Source organism: Chenopodium album, chromosome 11 (assembly GCF_948465745.1).
Source record: "Chenopodium album chromosome 11, dcCheAlbu1.1, whole genome shotgun sequence".
NCBI classification, from domain to species: domain Eukaryota; kingdom Viridiplantae; phylum Streptophyta; class Magnoliopsida; order Caryophyllales; family Amaranthaceae; genus Chenopodium; species Chenopodium album.
In genome coordinates, this window is record NC_137844.1 from 8,091,072 (window position 1) to 8,114,631 (window position 23,560).

General features: G+C 34.7%; 1 protein-coding gene, 1 long non-coding RNA gene and 13 other non-coding genes across 15 annotated transcripts; 1 reads left to right on the forward strand and 14 right to left on the reverse strand.

The window, feature by feature from the left end:
• Nucleotides 1–9,084: 9,084 nt before the first annotated feature.
• LOC145569770 (small nucleolar RNA Z103) lies at nt 9,085–9,181 on the reverse strand. The gene has a single exon (XR_014096302.1). It is a non-coding gene; the product is annotated as a small nucleolar RNA Z103 (small nucleolar RNA).
• Nucleotides 9,182–9,396: 215 nt separating this feature from the next.
• Nucleotides 9,397–9,494, reverse strand: LOC145569779 (small nucleolar RNA R44/J54/Z268 family). Its single transcript, XR_014096310.1, has one exon. It is a non-coding gene; the product is annotated as a small nucleolar RNA R44/J54/Z268 family (small nucleolar RNA).
• A 123-nt stretch (nt 9,495–9,617) lies between these two features.
• On the reverse strand, nt 9,618–9,710 carry LOC145569812 (small nucleolar RNA SNORD96 family). Its single transcript, XR_014096341.1, has one exon. It is a non-coding gene; the product is annotated as a small nucleolar RNA SNORD96 family (small nucleolar RNA).
• Nucleotides 9,711–10,544: 834 nt separating this feature from the next.
• On the reverse strand, nt 10,545–10,641 carry LOC145569769 (small nucleolar RNA Z103). Its single transcript, XR_014096301.1, has one exon. It is a non-coding gene; the product is annotated as a small nucleolar RNA Z103 (small nucleolar RNA).
• Nucleotides 10,642–10,780: 139 nt separating this feature from the next.
• Nucleotides 10,781–10,876, reverse strand: LOC145569780 (small nucleolar RNA R44/J54/Z268 family). The gene has a single exon (XR_014096311.1). It is a non-coding gene; the product is annotated as a small nucleolar RNA R44/J54/Z268 family (small nucleolar RNA).
• A 370-nt stretch (nt 10,877–11,246) lies between these two features.
• Nucleotides 11,247–11,337, reverse strand: LOC145569794 (small nucleolar RNA snoR26). The gene has a single exon (XR_014096325.1). It is a non-coding gene; the product is annotated as a small nucleolar RNA snoR26 (small nucleolar RNA).
• On the reverse strand, nt 11,298–13,594 carry LOC145567319 (uncharacterized). The gene is made up of 2 exons (XR_014095551.1): nt 13,381–13,594; nt 11,298–12,496 (listed from the first exon to the last, which is right to left on the reverse strand). It is a non-coding gene; the product is annotated as an uncharacterized LOC145567319 (long non-coding RNA).
• LOC145569795 (small nucleolar RNA snoR27) lies at nt 11,363–11,459 on the reverse strand. Its single transcript, XR_014096326.1, has one exon. It is a non-coding gene; the product is annotated as a small nucleolar RNA snoR27 (small nucleolar RNA).
• LOC145569771 (small nucleolar RNA Z103) lies at nt 11,735–11,831 on the reverse strand. Its single transcript, XR_014096303.1, has one exon. It is a non-coding gene; the product is annotated as a small nucleolar RNA Z103 (small nucleolar RNA).
• LOC145569778 (small nucleolar RNA R44/J54/Z268 family) lies at nt 12,409–12,503 on the reverse strand. Its single transcript, XR_014096309.1, has one exon. It is a non-coding gene; the product is annotated as a small nucleolar RNA R44/J54/Z268 family (small nucleolar RNA).
• On the reverse strand, nt 12,572–12,646 carry LOC145569775 (small nucleolar RNA Z267). The gene has a single exon (XR_014096306.1). It is a non-coding gene; the product is annotated as a small nucleolar RNA Z267 (small nucleolar RNA).
• Nucleotides 12,727–12,818, reverse strand: LOC145569811 (small nucleolar RNA SNORD96 family). The gene has a single exon (XR_014096340.1). It is a non-coding gene; the product is annotated as a small nucleolar RNA SNORD96 family (small nucleolar RNA).
• Nucleotides 13,169–13,261, reverse strand: LOC145569796 (small nucleolar RNA snoR31). Its single transcript, XR_014096327.1, has one exon. It is a non-coding gene; the product is annotated as a small nucleolar RNA snoR31 (small nucleolar RNA).
• LOC145569786 (small nucleolar RNA Z107/R87) lies at nt 13,375–13,482 on the reverse strand. Its single transcript, XR_014096317.1, has one exon. It is a non-coding gene; the product is annotated as a small nucleolar RNA Z107/R87 (small nucleolar RNA).
• A 3,921-nt stretch (nt 13,595–17,515) lies between the features above and the next one.
• Nucleotides 17,516–22,719, forward strand: LOC145566209 (uncharacterized). The gene is made up of 3 exons (XM_081625700.1): nt 17,516–17,589; nt 17,660–17,997; nt 22,666–22,719. The coding sequence occupies exons 2-3, from the start codon at nt 17,710–17,712 to the stop codon at nt 22,717–22,719; spliced, it is 342 nt and encodes a 113-aa protein (XP_081481826.1). The 5' UTR covers nt 17,516–17,589; nt 17,660–17,709.
• Nucleotides 22,720–23,560: the final 841 nt, after the last annotated feature.

Consider the following 23,560-nt stretch of genomic DNA (forward strand, 5'->3'; position numbering starts at 1 on the left):
GCTTGATCACACCTTTTATGGTTGTTAAAGGAAACTTGTACTTGAAATCACGCTTAATAAGATAATTATTAATTTTGTTTAGGCTAATGTGATTTTAACTCAAGTGATCGCCAATAATAGTTTTATTTGTGCATTAATATTCAACCAACATAGATTAAACAGGGTAGGTTCAATATAATGTTTGTATGTTATTCGAAAAGCGCACATGAATACGAGCAGAACAAAGTAGAGGCCTATTTTATAGGGCGGGTCCTTTCTTTTGTAGATTGGATTCGTACCCTCATCCCCGAACCCTGTTTGGTTCAAGACCTTATGGAGTAGTTGACGGTCCTTTGGATTGTCTTTTTGGGTTTACAAGTTCCTAAAACTTGTTGGCGACTCTTTTGCTCTCTTTTCTTTCCCTTTGGAACGCCACCATACTTTAGTGTATGATCACAGTGGGGTTCAAGTTTGGGATCATAATGCTTGAAATATTCCCTACACTATTGCTGCTCTTTCTCTGGCTGTTAGCCTTTTCACTTCAGCTCCGAACCTTTTCACCTCAGTTTCCATTCACTTCCTATCTTCCCTGGTTATTCTTTTCACGAACAAAGCAAAAATCATCTGAAAAAAACAATCATAATTGGATTTTTACATGAAAATAAATCCCGCTCAAAATAAGTGACCTTTGTATAATCAAATACAATATCATAATCAATATAATAAAAAAAATTGAACTGATTAACCCAATATTATATGTTCCGTGACCTTTGTTCATTTTAACCCTCTTTTCATTCCTCAAATATTATCAGCTCCTTAACATAACCCGATATGTACACCTTAGAACACGTTTCTATTTTAAGTATAGTTTATCTTTCAAACCCTTATTTTTATTGTTTCAAGAAAGTCATAACACAATTATTTCAATATCAGGCTCCTAAAACCACAATAAATTCTTCTTGCTTAAGAATAGTAACATGATAAAATCTTAACAAAAACCGTTCATTATAATTTTTCATAGCTTCAAGAATTAAAACCTATAATCTAAGCATATGCAAAGAAAAATGTTGAGTTCATGGTAATTTGATCAAACCTGACCAGTATATGATGACAAATAGTGGATCTTCTCTTGGTCATATATTTTCAAAAGATCTTCCAGTTCCATATCAACAGTAATTTCAAGTTTTTCTTTTTCTTTATGACTGACTTCTAGAACAGGTGAGGACTCAAGATAACTGCTCTTTTTAAAAACATCATCATTTCCTATAATGCCTAAATGTTGCCTGTACTTGGATGGATCTAAACCATTTCTTCTCAACCATGACTCAAAAGCTAAGAACTTCCACTTTGCTGCCAGGTTTCGGTATGGCAAAAATCCTATTAACGACCCATAGGATACCTGAAAGAGGAGCCAATACATGTAAGATAAAAACAAATATAGAAAACAAGGAAGAACGAATTTGTAAGCTTCAGTCAAATCCATACCACAAATCCTCTTAGACTGCAATTAATTAATTCCACATCCACCTTATCTCCAAGATTAAAGTGATGCTCCAATTGTGTCCAAGCAGTCTCTTCAGTTGCCTATGAGAGCATAGAGGATCAAATCTACCCCCATTAATAGTGGTTAAAACCAGTGGAACATAAGAGATCTAACTTCAGAGGCTGTGGCTGAGACAATTCTTCCTGGACACCTTTACGATCGAACCTTTCAGGATATGCATGAACCGTACTCTCTTGAATTGGGTAGGATGATGTTTCTTTTACAGATGGGTCTAATCTATTATTTTAAACCCTATTAGCATACTAAACTTGCTAAGGTTAAGAAACATGTGGAAAGTAATCAAAATTTTATACCTTTTTGGTTTTGCCGGAGAGCAGGATCAACAAAGAACTGAGAGGCAGTCTCTGTTACACCTGAGGAAATACTCACCCCGTCTCCATTCCCTGAATTCCCAGCATCAGTCTGCTCAAGGTTCTGAATTCCTTGAAAATAAATACTTACAAGCATTAATAGCTAGTCTTCTGCAAATACCTTCAGCCTAGATTAGAATGCAAAATCAAAGGAAATGCATTATGTACCTATCGGGGAGATCTCTCCTGGTCCATCTTGCTTTGAAATCAATTTGCCTCCAAATTTTAGAAACGTTTCAGTATAATCCTCTAGCATATCATCCATTCCATTAGGCATAGAATTGCTTCCAATCCCTTCAGTACCCGGGCACCATGGCTTGGGTTTCTCCAACAGCATTTCTTCACCAAACCCAATCAAGCTTTGACCTTCACAATCCATATTAAACTCAAATTTGTTTGCTGGTTTGTTCAGTAGTCCACCGTACACTGATCCATCTCTTGAACCATTTTCATTTATACAGTCGTCCTCATTCACTTTACTCATGTTAGGCTTCTTTAACAATGTCATCCCACTTAAACTCTCCCTCATTGGTTTTGTCCTCATCGACAATGTCAAATTCGACTTAATCTTCAACCTCGATGAATTATACAAAACCCTAAATAAACTAAACATTGTTGGTCGAATCTCCACAACCAACATAACTTAGTCTAATTCAATGTAATTCTTCCCCAAACTAACAAAAAATGTGGAAATTTTCCATATTTAGCTATAATCCAACAAAATCTAGATTCAATGGAGCTATAAACAATTCATATAAAAAGATAATCAAGAATTTAGCTGATATCTTCCCAAAAATTTAAGAAATCAATGACAATATAACAACAATAATTATGAAATCAAATTATACCATATTCCACTTAATTAAACTAAAATAAAACAAAACAATCAATTTAATTGCAAAAAATATAGAAAATCTCACCCATATTCATGCTCATAATAAGGTAAATTAAAGAGAAGGGTTTCAACAACATCGAAAACCCAAGCATCCTTTTAATCGCCGGAAACATTAGCGGACCTCGTGGATTCCAACTCATCTTCGGCGACAACTTTCGAATTCGACAAGTAACGATCACTGGCTAATCAAAGCATCGGGTTGGAATGGTGTCCCAAATTCCGGCATTGTCTGTTTCAATGGAAAACCGACATCTTTCGCAGAACAGTTGGTCACATACAAATTTTGAGTTTCGAGCCTCGAAAGATCCGATTAACAAAGCTGCAACATAATTCAATTAATTTGATATTTTAGATTGATAATGGAAAAGAGATTCGGATGAACAAATGAAAATCCAACAATTCAATTAATTGGATATTTTAGATTGAGGAAAAACTTACAAAAGAATTGAAGCCATACGAATTGGTATTTCGAGGAGTAAATTAGTGGAAGGCATGATTGATTGATTGCTTGCTTTGCTCTGATTCGATTGAAGAAGGTCTAGAGCCGTTGAAGAAGAACTCTTTAATTGAGGAGAGAGAAAGTGAATGAAGAGAGAGCAAACACATGGACACCATTACATGGACACAAGTATGATATTTTTCAATTCAAACACATCCCTATATATTTCTAACTGAAACCTGACCATGGCCAGTCAATCTCCTTGATAAGTGAAATAGAAAACATTCAAGATTTTGCGACTGTATATATACTTGTAATATCCAATTAAATCTGTGATTGTTATTGTTAATTTGTTATAGTAAATTTTTATACATAATTAACGAATTTCTCATTTTCTTCCTTTGAACGTGATCAAATAGCTAATGATCACTATATTTAATCATTGAAAATTTGCAAAAGAATGATTAAAACAAATACCTACTGGATCACTTTAACCAAATTTAAAGTTTCACTTAGAAAAAGATAAATAGAATAATTAATAAATAAATAAATATGCATCTAAACTCGATTTCCTTTATATATCTGGTTAATCTTATGAAGCAAAGAATATATTCGAAAAATAACCCTAGAACTCGAAATTGTAGAAAATAAACCAAATACAAAGAATTTCATGGATTTGATCACTCAATCATATACTAATTGATTAAATAAACCTAATTAGGCAAAATGAAATCAAATTCAAGCCACATTTCATCAATTTAACAGATTGAAATCGAAGAAGTAACACTGGAAATTCAATAACTCGCATCACAAAAAGATTCAAACAAACCAAATTCAATAAATTCACAATCAAATTAATATGAAAAACAAAGATGAAAAGAGAAACCTCCAGAATTCTTCAACAGTAGAGAAAGTGTAAATGGGTCGAATAAAGCTACCCCCAAGCAGCTTGTTTCGAGTTAGCAGTAAGATTATCGAACCAAAAAGTCCAAGCATTCTCAAGAGGATGAGTTGTTGCGATTGATTTGCTGGGTTTTCCGGCATTTAAGTTATCGTCGATAATCTTGCCTTACTCCAAATCATAATCGTTTTGTTTCAATTCAACTTCAAATGTCAAAAAATCAAAACCCTATTACCTTCGATTACGCTACAGTTGAAGAATAATCAAACCCTAATTGCAGTGTCAAAAGATAGAAACATACCTTAGGTTCAATAGACTGAAAAATCTCACAGCACACTTCAACGGAAGTAAGAGATCTCATAGTACGCTACAATAGAAAACGAAATCGAAAAGCTCTAATTCTTCAAAAATTATCCAAAAAGAAGATCAAAACCGAGATTTTTTTTGTTGAAATTGCACAGAATCCAAGAGGAGGGAGAAGCAAGACTCATTTCTGGAAGCTTGTTCAGCAATGGAAACTATAGATGAGGTAGGAAATAGAAGAGCTCGAAAATAAATGTACACCAAGCAAAGAAGGAAGCAAATATGACAATTTTACCCCTAGAAAGTTGGTGCTTCTGCAAGGGCGGCAAAGGGCAGGGGCGTAATTTCCCTGTTCCTAAGGAACAATAAATTTGGAACTCATTTTGTACAATAGTAAATGTGCTATGGACTTTTATAAGGGTTAAAGATTATACTCATACTACATACTTAAAAAATTTTATTTTTCAATCTAATCAAATAATCGGCCAATCTGATGAAAGAAAAGAAAAAAAAAAAAAAAAAGTGTGTGCGTACAATTTCTTTAACCTTGCTGCTATCGAAGAAAGATTTAGAACAAGCATATTAATTATGATGTCCCTAAAAAAATTTAACATGATTTTGAAGTTGCGTTACTAATGTTCTTAACAAAGTTATCTGTTGATTTGGACTCACAATTAGGTGTAATGAGTAATTATTCACTTTTGCTAATATAATTTCAACCAATGAGTTAAATTGTCTTTGTAATTTTCTACGTAATAACTCCATGTGCATGTTTGTCTTAATTATAAAGACGTAAAGCTGATGTTTTGGAACTCTAAGATTAACTAAGGAGAGTTAGGAGACTAATATGAATTCTCTTCTTCAATGTTATTACAATTAGGGAGTTTATTGATAAAATTAAGTTAACTAATCTTAAGATACAACTATACAAGCCCAAGAAAAAAAATATATTGATGATTTACTACCATCGTTCATGATATTTTTCTTATTTCTACATATACCAAGCTAAGGAAATTGAAAATGAATAAGATAATGATCAAATGAGTCTTTCTGCTTATATTTTGTGGAGAAATGGAATGAGCAACAAAATCAACATATATCTCACATAATGCACCAAATAGGTTTAGTAATTAAACTTAGTAAGATGAATTTGATTCCCAACTTTAAAATGGTGTCACACTGCACTTTATAGGGTTCCTTGTCATGTTACAATATGTAATGTTCATAAAATTATTTGAGGTAGAAAAAAAATACTTTAGGGTTTGTTGTATGTGGGTGAAATAAGTTGAATAATTATCAAATTGGACAACTCTTGATCGTTTTAGAGAAAGAGAGAGAGGGAATGAAGTTGAGATATAAAAATGGATTTGTACTATTCAAGGTATAACTAGTAATTGTATGAGGAATATGTTGTAAATACTAGATTAATTTAATATATTTATGTAAAATATATATTCCGTGCATTTTGTACGAGTACACTTTAGTGAAGGTGAATGCAACAGCGGCATACAGAATAAAATCATGAAATGTAGAGAAAAAAGAAGGGAAAATAATAAAATTAAAAAAAATGAGCTCCTTTAAATATGGAAATTTTGCAAAAAAAAACCACCTTTTATAAGCAATTTTTTGCAATAACCACCTTACAATTTTTTTTTTTTTTTTTTTTTTTTTTGCAAAAACACATCTTAATCACAATTTTTTTTTGCAAAACCATACCTTTATGCCGGAAAATGGGGTCAAACCCTATTTTTCGGCGTTGACTACCCCAACCCCACCCACGAAACCTCCCCTTCCCCAGCCCAATTAACGAAATAATCCCCTCCTTCACTCCACCCACGAAACCGCCTCCCCTCCTCATCCCCACCAACGAAATCAAACTCCCTTCTTTCCACGACCTCGCGAAATCTGGATTTAGGGTGGTTCGAGTGTTAATTTAGAGTTGGTGGAGTGTGGCTAGGGGTGCTGGCGTTGACAGTGGAGGGGAGAAGGGTGGCTAGGGCTATATAGGAGGGTTTAGGGTGGTCAAACTCGTTAAAACATTAAAAAGATGCATTTAGATGGATGTATCCAAATCATTTGAAAAGTAACCATACTAAGGGTAACGTAGATGATTTGAATGAGAAACTAGTTATTGGCTGGGGATGCCCCAAATCAATTAAAAGTGCAATGTGCTATCTTAAAAATATTACCTTCAATGTAAAGATGAGAATAATTGAAACTTACTACCTTTAAGTGTAAATTATACGCACTTACTCGTAAGAGTAATTGAAACTTATTACTTATATATTATGAATGAGACCTATAAATTATATATAGGCACATGCAAAAAAACCCAAGCCAATACAAAAGATAGAAGAAAAAAGTACGAAAATATAACTTTTAGCACACAATTTCTTTTAATAGAAGTATGAGTCAGAGAAACAAAAGAATAAGATCAGATTAATAATATCTCAATTTTATTCATTTTACGTTTACAAAATCAAATAATAAATGATAAAATATTACTTATTAAAATTGTTTGATGCAATGCTTATTGTATGAGTATCCAATGAGGTTATATAAATATGAAGAGTTTTTCATTAAACTAAATATTGTTATAGAGATTACGCATATGAAAAGTTTTCAATAAGTTAAACATTGTTGGCCTCCATGTCATTTCTCAATTTATATAAGAATTGAATGCTTAATGTGCGCCTTGTCATACTAACATAAGAATGCCACACGTCATCCTAACATGTAATCCTTGACTTTTAATAAATTATAGATATAGAATCAACAAAGTGTTCAATTAGAATACATATTTTAGTCAAAAACAACAATTTTGTAAATTCAAATTAATTTTATAGTTTAGAAAATTTCTTAAAAGATATTTGATATCATTTAGGAAAAATTAACATTACCGTTAGCAAGTATGGTTATTTTACTTAAAAAGGTCACAACTATCGATTAACTCATGGCAGTTCCAACTTTAAGAGTGTCCTTAAAACAGTTCTTAACTTAGACCAAAATTGATTAAAATTATCAATGAAAACAAGACATGTGACATTGTTAACCAATCACACCTATTAAAATATGTTAGAGATCGTTTTGAGGATCCTCTAAAGTTATAAGCACCCTAAGTTAGTTAGAACTTTTTAAATACTAGTCCTAGTCTAACTATGTGATGATTACAATTTGTTGACTAATATGTACAATGAATTGGATTTTTTATATATAGAACCCCAAGCCCCTAAGCGGAGTCATCTTGAAGTTGGATAATTCAAACCAAAAATATGTACAAGAGATTTCTAGACAACCCACAACAACACCCAAGTGGCCTTTTAAAATGTATATTCAAGAGTTAGGCTTTGTTTGGTTCACCTTATTTTTACTTATCTGAACTGATCTGATCCGATTTGATCCGATTTGACCAAATTTTAACCTTAAGTGTACGATAATGTATAAGGAAAAAATATATCAAGTGGGGTCTTGTTAGATACGTAATAATGTGAATTTTATTAATATGTAATTTTCATAATTTTTTTCATTACAGAATGAAAGAAAATTAGCGATAAAAAACTGCACATAAAATGATGATCTGATCTAACTTAATTTTTCTGATCTGATCTGAACTTATTTTTTCTAAAATAAATAAAAATAAGGTGAACTAAACAAAGCCTTAATCTTGAAAATCCATTTCGACCATCAACTCTAATAAATGCTTGAAGTATCAAGGACCATCAACATGGACCCTGAGATATTAGAATACAAAACATATTCAAAACATAACTCATTAAGATGACTACTCTATTCTATTTCTCCTAGCGTCCCATAGGCCACAGCCCACAAGCCCCACATTAATTTGATAAATATACAAGTTAGTTTAATTTAATTCTAAAATTAAGTAATGAATCGATTTAAACCGCCTTCTACTAATGCTGTGGTGTACAAAGTAAGTAGAAAGGTAAGGATAGAAGACAACGCAGATAACAAAAGATTTAATGCAAATAGTACATCAAAGAGATTCCATTTAAGCCAACTCAACATAAAATACTGGGTTTAAAGCTTCTTATGTCCATGTCAAAGTAAACCAACAACTTCTAATGAATTGAATTACCATAATAATCATGGTAATCAAATACGAACTCCTAATGAGGAGAAATATGCTAGTGATGTTCAAAGCAAGATCTCAGATTATACATGTACAAGCTCACAGAAAATGATAATTAGTAGCAATTGAATCTTTAACAAAAACTAGACACCACACTTCATTTCATGGTGAACTTCCTAGTAAGTAAACATAGTTTAATGAATAAAGAACAAGCTCCTAAAGAGTGAGAAACATGCTGATTATCTTCAAAGCAACATCGCTTCACTTTTCAGGTTATGCACGTACATTTAGTCACCGAGGTCACAGAAGTACTTCATATGAAGCACATTGTTCCCATCTTACAGTACATTTATGAAGCACATTGTTCCCATCTTACAATACTTCATAGTATTTCAAATATCCTGCACTGTCCATCTCGAGTCCTAATACCCAACCTCAATAGATAATGTTCGTATCCCTGAGTCGTGTCTCTGAAGTACGAAACTTGATGACATATGACGTAGCATAGAAAAACATAAGAAAACATACAAAACCTAACAAATCTTCAATTAGAAATGGAAAAGATGGATCAGAAATCTGGCTTGAATTCTCAATAATGAGAATTAAAAACGCTCAGTGATTTCAACTTCGATCATCTTGGGAAATAATCATCACTTCCATCACATTAACACAAACATGTAATACTATGAACAAACTGAAACTAATTTAGATAATAAAAAGATGATATGTAGGAATATCTGAATGCATCAACCATAGAAAAAAATGGAGATGCCAGAATATCTAATTCCGAACTAGTATTGGCAACGTACAGCGCTAAAGACGCTATTAACTAAGCGAACCAGAGACTCTAATTTGTTGCCATAGATTGAACAAAATGTGCATCAAAGAGATTCCCAATTAAGACAAATCAACATACATGATGTACTCCTAAGAGTTTCTGATGTCCCTGTCTAGTTTTATCATCATTTGCACCAATTAATTTATTAACAAAACAGTTTAAAATTAATGAAAAACTATAATATAAAAAAAAAACTATAATTTACATCTCAAAATATATTTAAGAAAAAAAAATCAATTTTTAAAATAATTTGAATAATTACCTCAGAATTGCAGAATTGTGTCAACAAGGCCTATTAGGCCAATCAGTCCCAAAAGATGGTGTTCTTTTAACTAATTTCATCACTGGATAATTAATCGAATTAAAAAAGTTCGTATAAACTTAACAATTGCAGAAAATAGAAAAAAATTAATTTTAAAATTTGTAGGAATAGGAATGTTGACCCCCAAGACCGTGACCTAAAAGATAATGGCAGCAACGCCGCTACTCAAGGCCATGGAATATGAGACTGCTAATTGACGGAAAACCAATAATGATTCTCAACATCAAATTAACTTACTTTTTGACGTTTTTAGTTTGGGATTTACAAATATTATCTAATTTGCCACAATTTTATGAGATTTTCGGACAAAATCTCCGTCACATTGAACACATAAATTTAAACAAAAAAATAAAATATTACTACTAACATAATTGTTAAATACTGTACTAATAAAAACAGGAGAGAAATGCTACAATCCAGTCTGTTTTTGTGACATCCACAAAGTATTTGTCCTCTAAAGTAAAATCCTGAACTATGTAAAAATAAAAACTAAGCACATATTTCCTTTGGCTTAATTCTAATCAGAACAGGCCCTAAGATTAACGCTTTCATGTTTCAGATCATGAGCTCAAAGTAATAGGATCTAAAGGTAACAACAAAGCTAAACATCAGAAAACTAGTATAAATAAATCTACCAACATTTCAAATGAAAAAACAAAAATAAAGGTAACCAAACCATAATAAACAACTGTACATATCCAACAACCTTCAATATCTAATCCTAGACTACACCATACTAATGCAACAGCTCAGTTCTTGTGTTCATCCTCCAAAAACAAATGCCCAATGTCTCAAATAATGCTGATATTCTGATTGTTGAATAAAATTAGCTAAAAACACAATTCAAATTAGGAATAACAGAGATGGATCAGAATTCTGGCTTGAATTCTCATGAATGAGAATTAAATACGCTCAGTGATTTCAACTTCGATCATCTGGGGAAAAAATCATCACTTCCATCTTCTCACTTCCATCTTCTTAACGCAGATAACTCAAGCAAAAACAAAACTAACACAGATAAAACTTAGCTTAATTGATTATCATTTAACAAAGCGAACCAGAGACTCTAATTTGTAGCCATAGATTGAGATTGATTAAAAGTGCATCAAAGAGATTCCCATCTTAAGACAAATCAACATAAGTGTACTCCAAAGAGTTTCTGATGTCCCTGTCTAGTTTTATCATCATTTGCAACTTCAACCAAAATTAATTAAATTCAATAAAATTTAAAGTAACAACATTTAGAAATAAGAAAATAAATTTATATAAAGTACGAAGGAATGTTGACTCTCATGGCCTTACCCAACAGATAATAGCAGCAACGCCGCTACTCGTCATGGAATATGAAACCGTTAACCGTTAAATGACGGAAAACCCAAAAGGATTCTCAACATCCAGTTAACTTTGTGACGTTCCAATTTGGGATTTACAAATATTAACAAATTTGCCACAACTTTTACTATGAGAATGAGATTTTCGGACAAATCTCCGTCACATTTAACATAAGAAATAAAAGAAAAATACCCATTGTACAAGTATATATAAACTAAAACACTCGAGAAGATGAGCATCTCAGATCAAAATTCCCCCTAATTTTCATCACTTGTAAATCAATGTGCAAGGATAACATGGGATTTTACTCTTCATTGATGCCAAAAAGATGCACAAATTAACGCAGTTAACTGGATATCAGTGCAACTTAATTTTCTTCAATCCCTTTTTACAAAAAGGAAATTGCAGAAAGATAACGCAGTTAATTATCACATCATTTATCCAACCCCAGAAATAAACAGCAGAACTTATTACAAATTCATAAAAATTAAACTCGACCTTTAACAGTTCAATGTATAATCCTTGATATAGCTTTAGCTCCAATGTAGTTCAGGTGTGTTCATGATCAATAAGGTAATGTCCCATGTCCCAGTTCGTGCTTAAGTTCATGCTTAAATTGGTAATGTCCCATGTCCCAAACTCCCAATTCATGCCGATGTTCGAACAAATTCTCCATGACAAACAACATCAAATAAAACTAAAGCTAGAATTGGTCAAGGAGACGGATCAGAAATCTGGCTTGACTTCTCATAAATGAGAAATTAAAACGCTCAGTGATTTCAGCTTCGATCATCTGGGGAAATAATCATCATTTCCGTCTCCATAACACACAAATTAAACACATTACAACATAAATGAAATGTAGGAACATTTGAATGCACTAACCATTTGTAAGTAAATGGAAATGCCAGAATATCCAACTCCAAATACTTTTGGCAACGTACAGCGCTAAAGACGCTATTATCAAAGCGAATCAGAGACTCTAATTTGTTGCCGTAATTTTTAAAATCAAACAAACATATTTTGAATTTAACAATGAAGAGCCTTCATTGCTTAATGCAAAAGATTTTTAATTACATGTGAAACTCTTGGAGCCAATACCATTTAAGTTTGGCTACTACAAGGGACTTCATTCATATCTCCGTTCTTGTTTGCAATCATTAGGCACCCAAAATCAAAACCATACACCCAAATTCAAACTAGTTCTTATTCTATTGATGAATATATTATAGAATTAGAATGCCTCAGAGGTAGTGACAATTTAGAGATATCATCAGCTTTTTAATCTGATATAATACATTCTAATTCAATACATCATTGGCAAATTAATTATAAAATAGACTGCCTTAATTACTTAAGTTATTTTCAATCCTAAAATTAAATTAAATGATGATTAGTGCATCAAAGAGATTCCCATTTAAGACAAATCAACATAGATATACTCCTAAGAGCTTCTGATGTCCCTGTCTAGTTTTATCATCATCTGCACCTATTAATTTACACATACTAATTAGTAATATATTCAATTAAAAACTATGAAATTGATGTTAAAAGCCCAAGAAAGCCTCAGATTGAAATTAGTTTCATTGTATTTTACTACTCAAAGTATATTTATCGCCATCACCGGCTAAAAGGGCAATATAATTATATCTAAAACTAGTTATTAAAAAACAGTTTAAAATTGAAACTTTACGCATTTAATGATTTTCTAAAAAGCCTCAGAATTGCAGAATTTTGTCAACAAAGCTTTTGAGCAAATCAGTCCCGAAAGAAGGTGTTTTTTTAACTGATTTCATCCTTGGCTATATATTAAATTGATTTAAAAATACGAATTCATAATCAACAAAATAAGAAATTTGATTTTTTTAAAATAATAGAAGAAATGTCGACTCTCATGGCCTGTCCCAAAAGATTAAGGCAGCAACGCCGCTACTCAAGGCAATGGAATATGAGACCGTTGATTTGACGGAAAATCCCGAAAGACTCTCAACATCAAATCAACTTACTTTGTGACGTTTTTACTTTGGGATTTACAAATATCATCTAATTTGCCCCAATTCTACGTAAATGAGATTTTCGGATAAATCTCCGTCACATTCATTAAATTTTAAAAATGCAGATTAATTAAAAAAAAACAATTATACTAATTTGGGAAGAAGATTCAGGAACAATGAAAATGAACTTCATACTCGTAAAGAGTCGGATCAAGTGTTGGATTATATATATTTCATTGGATCATCCTCATCAAACACTAAAAAATCCAATTAATCTAAAAATTGAATAAAATCAATGTTTCAAACTAAAAATTTGAAAACTAAAATTTGAACAAATAAGAAAAAATAAAAGTTGATTGAGAGAGAGAAGTACTCAGTTCAGCGGGGTTTTCGACACGCAAAAGAAATCTCAAGAGTGAGAAATTCCTGCAATCCGGTCTGTTGAGCTTGAATTTGTGAAGTCGTCGCTGTAATTCTCCCCCAAATTGGAATTATTAAAACCCTAATTTTCGTAAAATCGAAAAGAAATAGCAGAAAATTGTGAAATAGAGAGAAAAAGTGTGATGAATAGAAGAGAGGCGGAGACAATGAATTGAGAAGGATCTGGAAATTGAATTTATAAGAGAGAGAAAGATTGGGTGAGTTAGGGTTTTTCTAGGGTTTGGACTAGGGTTTTAATTGTTAAGGGGTTATAAGTCGGTTTATGTTGTTTTTGGGCCAAAACCTCGACTTTGTAACTGGTTTACAGCCCACTCTTTTTAACATGGACTTTATGGTCTTCGTTCTTCAAGAGTCAAGACTACAACTTGTAGGAATATCCAAAACAATCCTTAGGTTTATAGTTTAGGTTTTATGCAAGGGTGCATCAGGGTTACAACTTATTCCAGCCAAGTCAAATTTTAGTCTGTTCGATCTAAGTTTGATAAAATACGGAGTAAATATTAATGTTTGAGTTATCTTGAGCTTGAACTAGCTTTCGAAAATCTTGTTCGAGCTTGACTTGTTAAGAATTTGACTTGTTCGAGCTTTGTTTACGAATGTGCTTGTTTGTATTTCGATGGAACGAGCATAAATCAAACTTAATTGAATAAACAAGCCCTAAAATTATCATAAAAATAATTTTTTTTTCATGTTTTAATGCATGTAAGTAATTTTAGTTTGCATTTGTTATTAGAAGTATGCATTCGGATCAAGTTTGCATTAGTTCATGAACATATCGACTCATTTGCAACCTAGTACATCAAGTATGAATATTAGATTAACATTTTTGGTTGATCAAATTTTTCAAAACAATAATAAGTTTTGTAATAAACTTGAATGTTAAAAAGAAAAGTAAAAAATGTGTTATTTTGACCATTGATATATCAAAATTGAAAAAGGTATAAAAAGGACGAAATCCGCATTCATCATATTTCATACATGTTTAGATATTCGTGTTTTTTCTTTTACAATATTGTAAACGTGTATAGATTGTATAAGGAGTGGGAGTATACTTTCATTCCAAAGCTACTTTTTTAAAGCACCAATCTCTATATAACCACTTGTAAAATTGCTACTTAAAGCCAAGATCTCTTATTCTCTTCATGAAGGAAAAAGAAACTCAACTGTTATTTGTCGCTCCCATTTTACCAGGTAACGCTCCCTTTTTTTCTTGAAATTACCACTATGCCCTTTATGCAATATGGGTTATAAAAATGAACTTGTTCCCCATTTGGACACCATACATGAAACGGTACCCTTACTTCACGACATTGTTGTCCCGAGCTTCCCAAAATCGGTCCCCACGACCTTGCAACCAAATCGGTCCCCACGACCACCTAAAATTTCTATTTTCAAAAATCGTTAAATTTTCCGACGGGTCTTGGGTCATGGACGGCGAGTGGAACATACGTACGCCGGAGAATGCGTCGGATCATTCTGTAAGTATTTTTTTTTTTTTTCGGTAAGTAGGACATCCGCCTAAAATTTCCGGATGTCCTACGTACATCCGCCTAAAATCTCCGGATGTACCATGGAACATCCGGAAATTTTAGGCGGAAGTTGGGATCCGCCTAAAAAATCCGGATGTTCCATGGTACATCCGGAAATTTCAGGCGGATGTACCTAGGCACATCCGGAAATTTTAGGCGGATGTACCTAGGGACATCCGGAAATTTTAGGCGGATGTCCCAAATTTTTTTTTTTTTTTTTTTTTTTTTTTTAAATTGTTAAGTACGTTTATCAACATATGTCTTGTGATTATTGTTGTGATTTAGTATTTGATAATTAATGTAATTTTGTTGTATTAATATGATTATTAGTAATATGTTTAATTATTATTATTATTATTAATATTATTATTATTATTAATATGTTGATATTATTGTTGTTGTTGTTGATATTATTATTGTTGCTGTTATTTTTATTGTTGTTGTTGTTGTTGATTTTGTTATTATTAATTAGTAGAAATATAATTTTAATATTAATATTAATATTAATATTAATATTAATATTATTATTATTTTTATTATTATTGTTTTTATTATTATTATTTTGACATAAAGCATGTTTTGTTTAATTTGTATAGGATATGGAATCTGAGGAAGGCGGTGACGGTGTGAATTATAGTGGGAATTTTGTCACCGATACGTTTTTTCCTACATTTGACGATGCTGTTACATGGGCTGATGGTGTTTCCATAAAATTGGGATTTATATTGGTGAAATCGTCTTATAACAAAACCATTTATGGTCGGCCGTATCGGTATTTGCGATGTGATCGGTCACGAAGGAGCAAGCCGAGAGATTTGGAGAACGCGATACGGAAGGACACCAAAACCAAAGCTAATGGTTGTCCATTCTACATCAAGATATATTATGATGTCAGCACCGAAAGTTGGAAGATCATTGCGAAAAATGATCACACCGGGACACATAACCACCCAATGATTGTGTACCCAGAGGGACACCGTAAAGTGAGCGGATTGAGTCCGGGTGCAAAACAGGTTGTGCGGGACATGACAAAGTCCAAGGTTGCTCCCCGTAACATCATGTCCACTATTGCCGAGCAATTTCCTGATGATCATCCAAACATCCGACACATTTACAATTGCCGAAATGACTTCAGGATGGAGATGTCCGAAGGAAGAGGAGTTGTTCAGCAATTTCTTCATCTGGCGAGAGAAAGTAAATACATTTACTGGTTCACGAATGATGATCACAACGTTTTGCAACATGCATTTATGGTGCACCCGATCATGGTCAACATACTCCGCACATACCCACATGTCATAGGTATGGATTCTACTTACAAGACCAATCGATATAACATGCCTTTCTTTGAGATAGTAGGCGTGACACCGACAAACCAGAATTTTCTAGTTGGATATGTTTTCATGCGCGACGAGTGCACGGCTAGCTATCGGTGGGTGTTGCAGAGATTAAGGGAGTTGATTGGGTTTGATAAAGAGCCATCTGTATTTATTTCAGACCGCGATCTTGGGCTATGTGCGGCTTTGAGAGAAGTCTTTCCAGGGACGTCACATTTACTCTGTTTATGGCACATCAACAGAGATGTGGAGGCGAAGGTGACGAAGATGTTTGGAAACAAGAAGGTTGGTGTCAGTTTTAGAGCTGGGAGATGGTTCAAAATCGTGAATGCAACAACACAGGCGGAGTATGATCGTGCTCTAACTGCCATGCAAGTGAGGTGGGGAAAATATCCGGAAGTGATTCAGTATGTTCAGAGAACTTGGCTTTGTCATAAGGAGAAATTTGTGAAATTTTGGACGAACCAGGTTCTTCATTTTGGTAACACCACCAACTGCAGAGTTGAGAGCCAACATTCAGCAGTGAAAACTTGGTTAGAATCATCCACAGGTTAGTTGTATTATTTTATTAGTTGTTCTCGTTGTTACGTAATTGTAATTGTATTAATTGTAATTGTATTTGAATTTACTAATTAGAATCATTGGCAGGTGCTTTGGATACCGTATGGGCCCGAGTCCATAGTCACATCGGTAATCGCATCATACAAATTCGTAATGACTTGGAGGCATCAAGGTCTAAAATTGGTCAGATGTACAAACAGTTGCCACTGTCACGTATAAATGGCAAAGTGTCTCAACATTGCTTGAAAGTTCTGGATAACGAGACGAAAAGGATGCGGGATTTGAGTTACCAGGTCCATGAACGGTGTGGATGTGCTATGCGTATGACCCATGGTCTTCCATGTGCTTGCCAGATACATGAATCGATAGTTGCACAGACGGGATTGTATAGCAGCCAAATTCATTCTTTCTGGAAGACACTGGTTATTGGTTGTGATGGTGTTAACATTCCTGAAGTGGTAAATGATTCGACCGAGGAGGCTGCACATTTTCGGTCCCTGATCGACGAAGTCATGGAAAGTGACCCGGTCGTACGTCGAAATGTAACGCGAATCATTGAAGAGGAGCTACATCCAGATCATTCACACCTTGAAGAACCACGTATCAACCTTAACACTCGTGGTCGACCGAAAAAAAATAACACCAGGCGTGATCGTAGCTATTTCGAGCATGTGAACCGTCAACACACTCAACGTGGTGGTGACCAAGAACCAGGTAATACTAAAATTCTATATTTAATACTTGTAGCTTTACTAATAATTTATCTTTTAATTTTGTGTTGTAGATCCAAGTGACATTAGTCAATGCAGGTATTTGAACTTGCTTCCAGCCCCAATGTTGCCGTACATTTCGTCTTGGAAGGATGTCATTGGTGATGGGAACTGTGGCTTTCGTTGTGTCGCCGACTTCTTCTTTGGCGATCAAAATAAGTGGTATGACGCTCGGGAAACAATAGCGAACGAGGTCGCTGGTCATCCTGATTTGTACGAACGGATTTACGGGCTTGGGCGACTTTGGATGAACGTGGAGCGTATTCGATGGGATGGTGGGGCTGTCGGGGAGCGGCATTGGATGGTTACAATTCAAGATTTGTTTCCTATTGCTACGTGGTTCAACACAAGGGTGATTTGTCTCGGAGTAGGCCTAGTACCAACTTGCTACTACCCATGCATCACAGTCTTACCGCTTAGGGCATGCAACGGGGTTCGGTCACCGACTCGAGAGTTTGTGATTGCTACAGTTGGTGGATCACATTTTATCCGTCTTGACCTTGTACCTGATTCACCACTCCCGCCGATCGCCGGTTGGTGGACGGAACACCACGAGGATAGTGTCAACGGATGGGATCAAGCATATCAATTGAGAAGGGACCTGTGGGATGCATTAGTTAGGTAGTTTGTAATGTACATTCACTAACTTTGAACATTTGTACGAAAATTAGATTTATGAAATTAATTTTATATGTATTTGCTTTTAATCTAACATGATATTTGTACAAAACATCAAATATAAAATAAAATAAGTGTCCAGTTTATACATTACATTTTTAAAAATAAAATACAAATAAGTTCATAACATAATTAAAACCATCACTAACAGAACATCTAATCAAAATAATCTAAAGTCCCATTTTTTACTTCCAATCAAATACAAGTTGCTCAGTCATTGTTCGAGTCTCACTCGACATTTCAGGATACTCAGCTAGTGCTCTTTGGTGAATCTCCATGGACCGACCCATCCACTGCAAATAAAACAATAACATATTATAACACAAAAATTAATAGAAGTCATTGTTAATATAATATTAAGCATTAATACGTACGTAATCAGTGTTAGTCCGCTCAGGCAGGTTGCTTGTAACTCCTGGACCCGGAGATACCCGCGGGTGAGAAAACCTGTACAGCCACTGCATGTAACCGGGCGCAACCGAAGGAGATGCAGCACTAAGCCTGGGTAGGGCACCTAAAACAACACTCTGAGATACCCCAGGGACAAACCTGTTCCACAACACAGCTGTCATCTCAGTCGGGAAGTCTACCCGATACATCTTCAAGTTAGTCGGCCTCTTGGCCTTCTCTGGCCTGATGATCTCGCGGGGAATGCCTTGCACGAAACCAAGCTGGCGGACCACTCTATCCGGCATGTACGGCTCAATGATGTTACGGTACTGGATGCAGCCAATGAATAAAGTGGGGGGCACTCGTAATGCAGGATCAGCTCCGTACGGTAGCCAGTTCACCTCACGGTCGGTAAGCGCATCAATCCTAGTACGAAAAGCTAACAGGCGCTCCAGGTTCTTGCTAGGACATCCCGCTCCTACATCCCAAGCAGACGCACGAGGCATTTGAAGGTCCCGGGTCAAGGTACCCTGCTGTGGCCGAAAGCACGGAAAGTACTCGTAAATCCACGCTTGCAGAAGCGTGAGACAACCAGCAATCGAATCAGCACCTTTCCGTGATGCCGTGCCCAGTTGCCGATACAAGTAGGCCAGTGCAGCTGTTCCCCAAGCATACTCGTTAATAGGGACATCCGTGTGACATAGCTCGTGGAGGAAGGAAGGATGCGTACGGTTACCACTCTTGTCTACAAACAGTGTACCTCCAAGCACTAACCACAAGTATGCATCAAGCTGCTCACTAAAATCCCGGTCGACCGCCAACGTCGACTCAAAAATCTTATCAGTCAACACCCCACTACCCTGCCAAATGGTCTTTGTGCCGCAAACCTCAGACAGATCATCTGGAGTCATATCCATGGTGACCGAGCACTCGTCCCGTAACACGTCCGTGCTAGGAGTAGTGGACACCATATTGCCTGCAACCCGTAACCCAAGTATGTTGTACACGTCGTGCAGCAAGATCGTAATCTCCCCAAATGGCATGTGAAAGGTGTTCGTATCTGGCTGCCACCTCTCAACAAAAGCAGAAATCAACGGCCAATCAAGTCTCTTAAACATCAGGCCGGGCAAGTGAGACAACCAACTAGCATCAATCTCCGCAATGGCCTCCACAGATTGACGGCCTCGCCAAGTACACAAGTCAGAACATAACTTTGTCCTACTCAAACAGCGCAAAACACTACGCTCCTGCTCCATCCAGATATACCGTGCCACGTGACCGCCAAAACTAGGGATAACTGACCCATCCTCAGGCCCACCCGGCATCGGTTCCTGCACTAACCATGCCTCTGCAGAGCTGGAAGTAGGCTGACTCGACCCACTACCAACAAATCTCCCAAACTGACCCCTATATACCATATGGTAATCCTGAGGGTCCTGTTCTTCATCCCGGTCACCAGCATGACTACCCGAACATTCGTCTTCCTCGTCAGATATGGGTGCTCCACTTGCAGAGTACAAGGGCCGACTATTACCAGACTGTTGGTCTCTCGACCAACCACTAGTAGACCCGTATTGCTGCTGCTCGGGCTGAGCCAGTGAAGATCGAGATGTCTGTCTCCTAATAGACGCATTCAGACGTCGTGATATTGCATGTCGAGCACCAGAACCCTCGATCTACATAAAATTAAAAATTAATCCGATTTTAGTAATAACAATAACAATAATAACCATAATAACAATAACAACAACAACAATAATAATAACAATAATAATAACAATAATAATAATAATAGTAATAATAATATCAACAATAATAATAATAATAATAATAATAATAATAATAATAATAATAATAATAATAATAATAATAATAATAATACTAACCATAACACTTCAAAATAACAACAACAACAATAATAATAACAATAATAACAACAACAATAATAACAATAATAATAATAATAATAATAATAATAATAATAATAATAATAATAATAATAATAATAATAATAATAATAATAATAATACTAACCATAACAACAATAATAATAACACTTCAAAATAAAAAAAAATAAAAAAACAAAATCCGAAAAAAAAAAAATAAAATTAACAACTTTTTTAAACGGCCAAAAAAAAAAAAAAAAAAAAAAAAAAAAAAAAAAAAATTTGGAACTTCCGCCCTAAATTTCCGGAAGTTCCATGGAGGATCCGCCTGGAATTTCCGGATCCTCCATGGAACATCCGGAAATTCTGGGCGGATGTCACACTTCCGCCCAGAATTTCCGGATGTTCCATGGAGGATCCGGAAATTCCAGGCGGATCCTCCATGGAACTTCCGGATATTCTGGGCGGAAGTTCCAGGATCCGAAATTAAAAAAAAAAAAAAAAAAATTTACCTCGTCTCCACCGCCGCCGCCGCCTCCGCCGCTGCCACCAGCTCCGCCAGAAGTCCTCCCTCCGAATCTTAGCCTAATCCTCCTCGAATCACCCATGTAAAACAATTTTTGAATTTTTTTTTTTTTAACAAAAAAATTGTTTGAGAGTTAGAGAGTAAGAGAGTTTGAGAGTAAGAGAGTTAGAGAGAGAAGTAAAGAAGTGAGAAATGTGGGTCGGGAATGAAAAAACCGTATTTATATATCAAGGGTAAGATTGGAATTTCAAGAAAAAAAGGGAGCGTTACCCGGTAAAATGGGAGCGACAAATAACAATCCCCAAAAGAAATTGAATAAATCAAATTGTTGATGGTCTTTCCTTACAAAGTACTCGTATCTCATATTAACCCTTCAATCAAAAGGGGTAACTCACACTCCTATGTTCTATTCAGCTATTCTCATGCTCTCTTTCTCCTCTTATGTTACTTCCACAACTAGCAATATTCATTGGCTACAACCTTTGTTACACATTAGAGCAAGTATAGTTTGTGAAAACAAGGCCTTGTTCGGTAAAGTATTTTTAGCTTATTTTTCCCAGTTAGAGGCTTGACCAATAAAAAAAGCTAATTTGAGTTAATAGCTTATTAAAAAGAGTTTTTTGGGCTCAAAAAGCTCTTTTAGAAAGAGTTCATAAGAGCTTTTTAAAATTAGCTTTTTGACTCTTAAATACACTAAAATAGCTAGCAATTAACAGCTATTTATCAAACACTTTTACACAATCAGCTAATTATAACTAGCTAGTTAAATCAACTAATACAATCAGCTACCCGCTAATTACCAAACAAGGCCTAAATCTAAGTTTGATTTACGAATACCACTCGGTATATGAAATCATCTAAATAAGTTTTAAAAGTTAGGTTAGGTAACTTTTAGTAAATTTGTACTAAAATGTAAACTAAAATGAATTGCTTACATTCCTTTCCAAGATTTTTGAGGCCTTGTCCTTTTTTTTTTCTTTATTAATTTTTTTTTCCAATAGTCTAAAAAAGAGGCTTCTCGATGGTTAATGAACATGCTAACTACCTGGATCACGAGTCTTAGGTAGCTCAACCTGGGTTAATTGTTGTCGTCCGGGGGTGTGTAAGCCTCATAGGCATCTACCCATAACCGGGAGTTGGCCAATCTTAGACACGGTCTCTGCGAGATGACCGGGGGTTCGTCCTGACAAACCTTAGGAAGTGGATTGCGAGGCCACTAGCGTTCCCTCCATGCCAGTTCTGCTGTTTTGAATGTTTTGAGTTTGAAATATTGAAACTATGAAATTATTACTTATTTTGAAGCTTATATAATTTATGAATAAAATTAAGTGTTTTAATATCAATTTCTTATTTTAAGTTTATTGTGAAATATTTTATAGTTTTATGGTTTGATGGTTTTAAGTGATTTCATTTGAGTTTACAAGTTGTTTGTGATTGTGGTTTCTTTCTATTAATTTATGTCTAAAATCTTTTATTTCTGATTTGAGGGAGAACTGCTAGTTGCTCCCCACTGATTGTGGAACGTTGTTATAATTTGCAGGTTCTATTTGTTTATTTGATCTATATGACGATGGGTTGGGAATTGAGAGTTTAGAAACCAACCTTTGGGCTTGTATGCCTTTGTTGTTAGTTGATTGTTTAAGCACTTTGAAATTGGTTTTAGTTTGATTTCAATTTGGCCGATAAGGGTTGTTCTGCTCTTGGCTTTTGAATGTAATTGATTTGTCTATGTTTATGTTCTTTTGTTTATTTTGATTTCATCACTTAGTTTGCGCTTAACTTAAATAACTTAATTTGTATGTTTGAATGACTTAAATTTAACTTTTAGACCTAGGTAAAGCTTGACTTTGCCAATCGAAGTTAAGTAGCCTAACTAGCCTCCTGTCAGGCGTATTTCCGCTAACGCTTCCAGTTCTAAAAGGACGGGGTGTTACAGTTGGTATCAGAGTCTTCTTGGCAATAACGCTCCCAACTGACTCAAGATTACAAGAAAAACAAGGAGGTTTAGCTCTCTTGGCTAAACTAACACAAGAACTAGACTGATAAGAATGGCGGATACAACATTCATGGCTTGCTTGGCAGTACAAATAAGGAGATTAACAGATTCGATCACGGAAATTAGTCATAAGCGGCTCCAATCGTAACCTTTATTATGATACTACTAATTTTTTTTAGAGTCAATCCGATACCATCAAAATTATTAGCCTTGTTTGTTTATACCATTAAATATATTGTGTCTATACGCTTGAAGCATGATTTTGTTTTGACTTTAGCCCTAAAGAAATTATTGGTACAAAGAACTTAATCACTGAAAAATTGTTGGTAAAATATTGGGAACTTCTTGCAAATTAAGCTCTTGGCATATGAGACATACGGAGTATTTTTTATGAATGTACAGTAATACACTAATACCTCTCATTTGTGATTAATTCATT

What these genes read in the sequence shown, in the direction of transcription:
- LOC145566209 (XM_081625700.1), top strand. Translation starts at nt 17,710, where the DNA reads ATGTTGCCGTACATTTCGTCTTGGAAGGATGTCATTGGTGATGGGAAC. An exon ending in CTACGTGGTTCAACACAAGG is followed by an intron (nt 17,998 to 22,665) that starts GTGATTTGTCTC and finishes TATAATTTGCAG; the next exon opens with GTTCTATTTGTTTATTTGAT.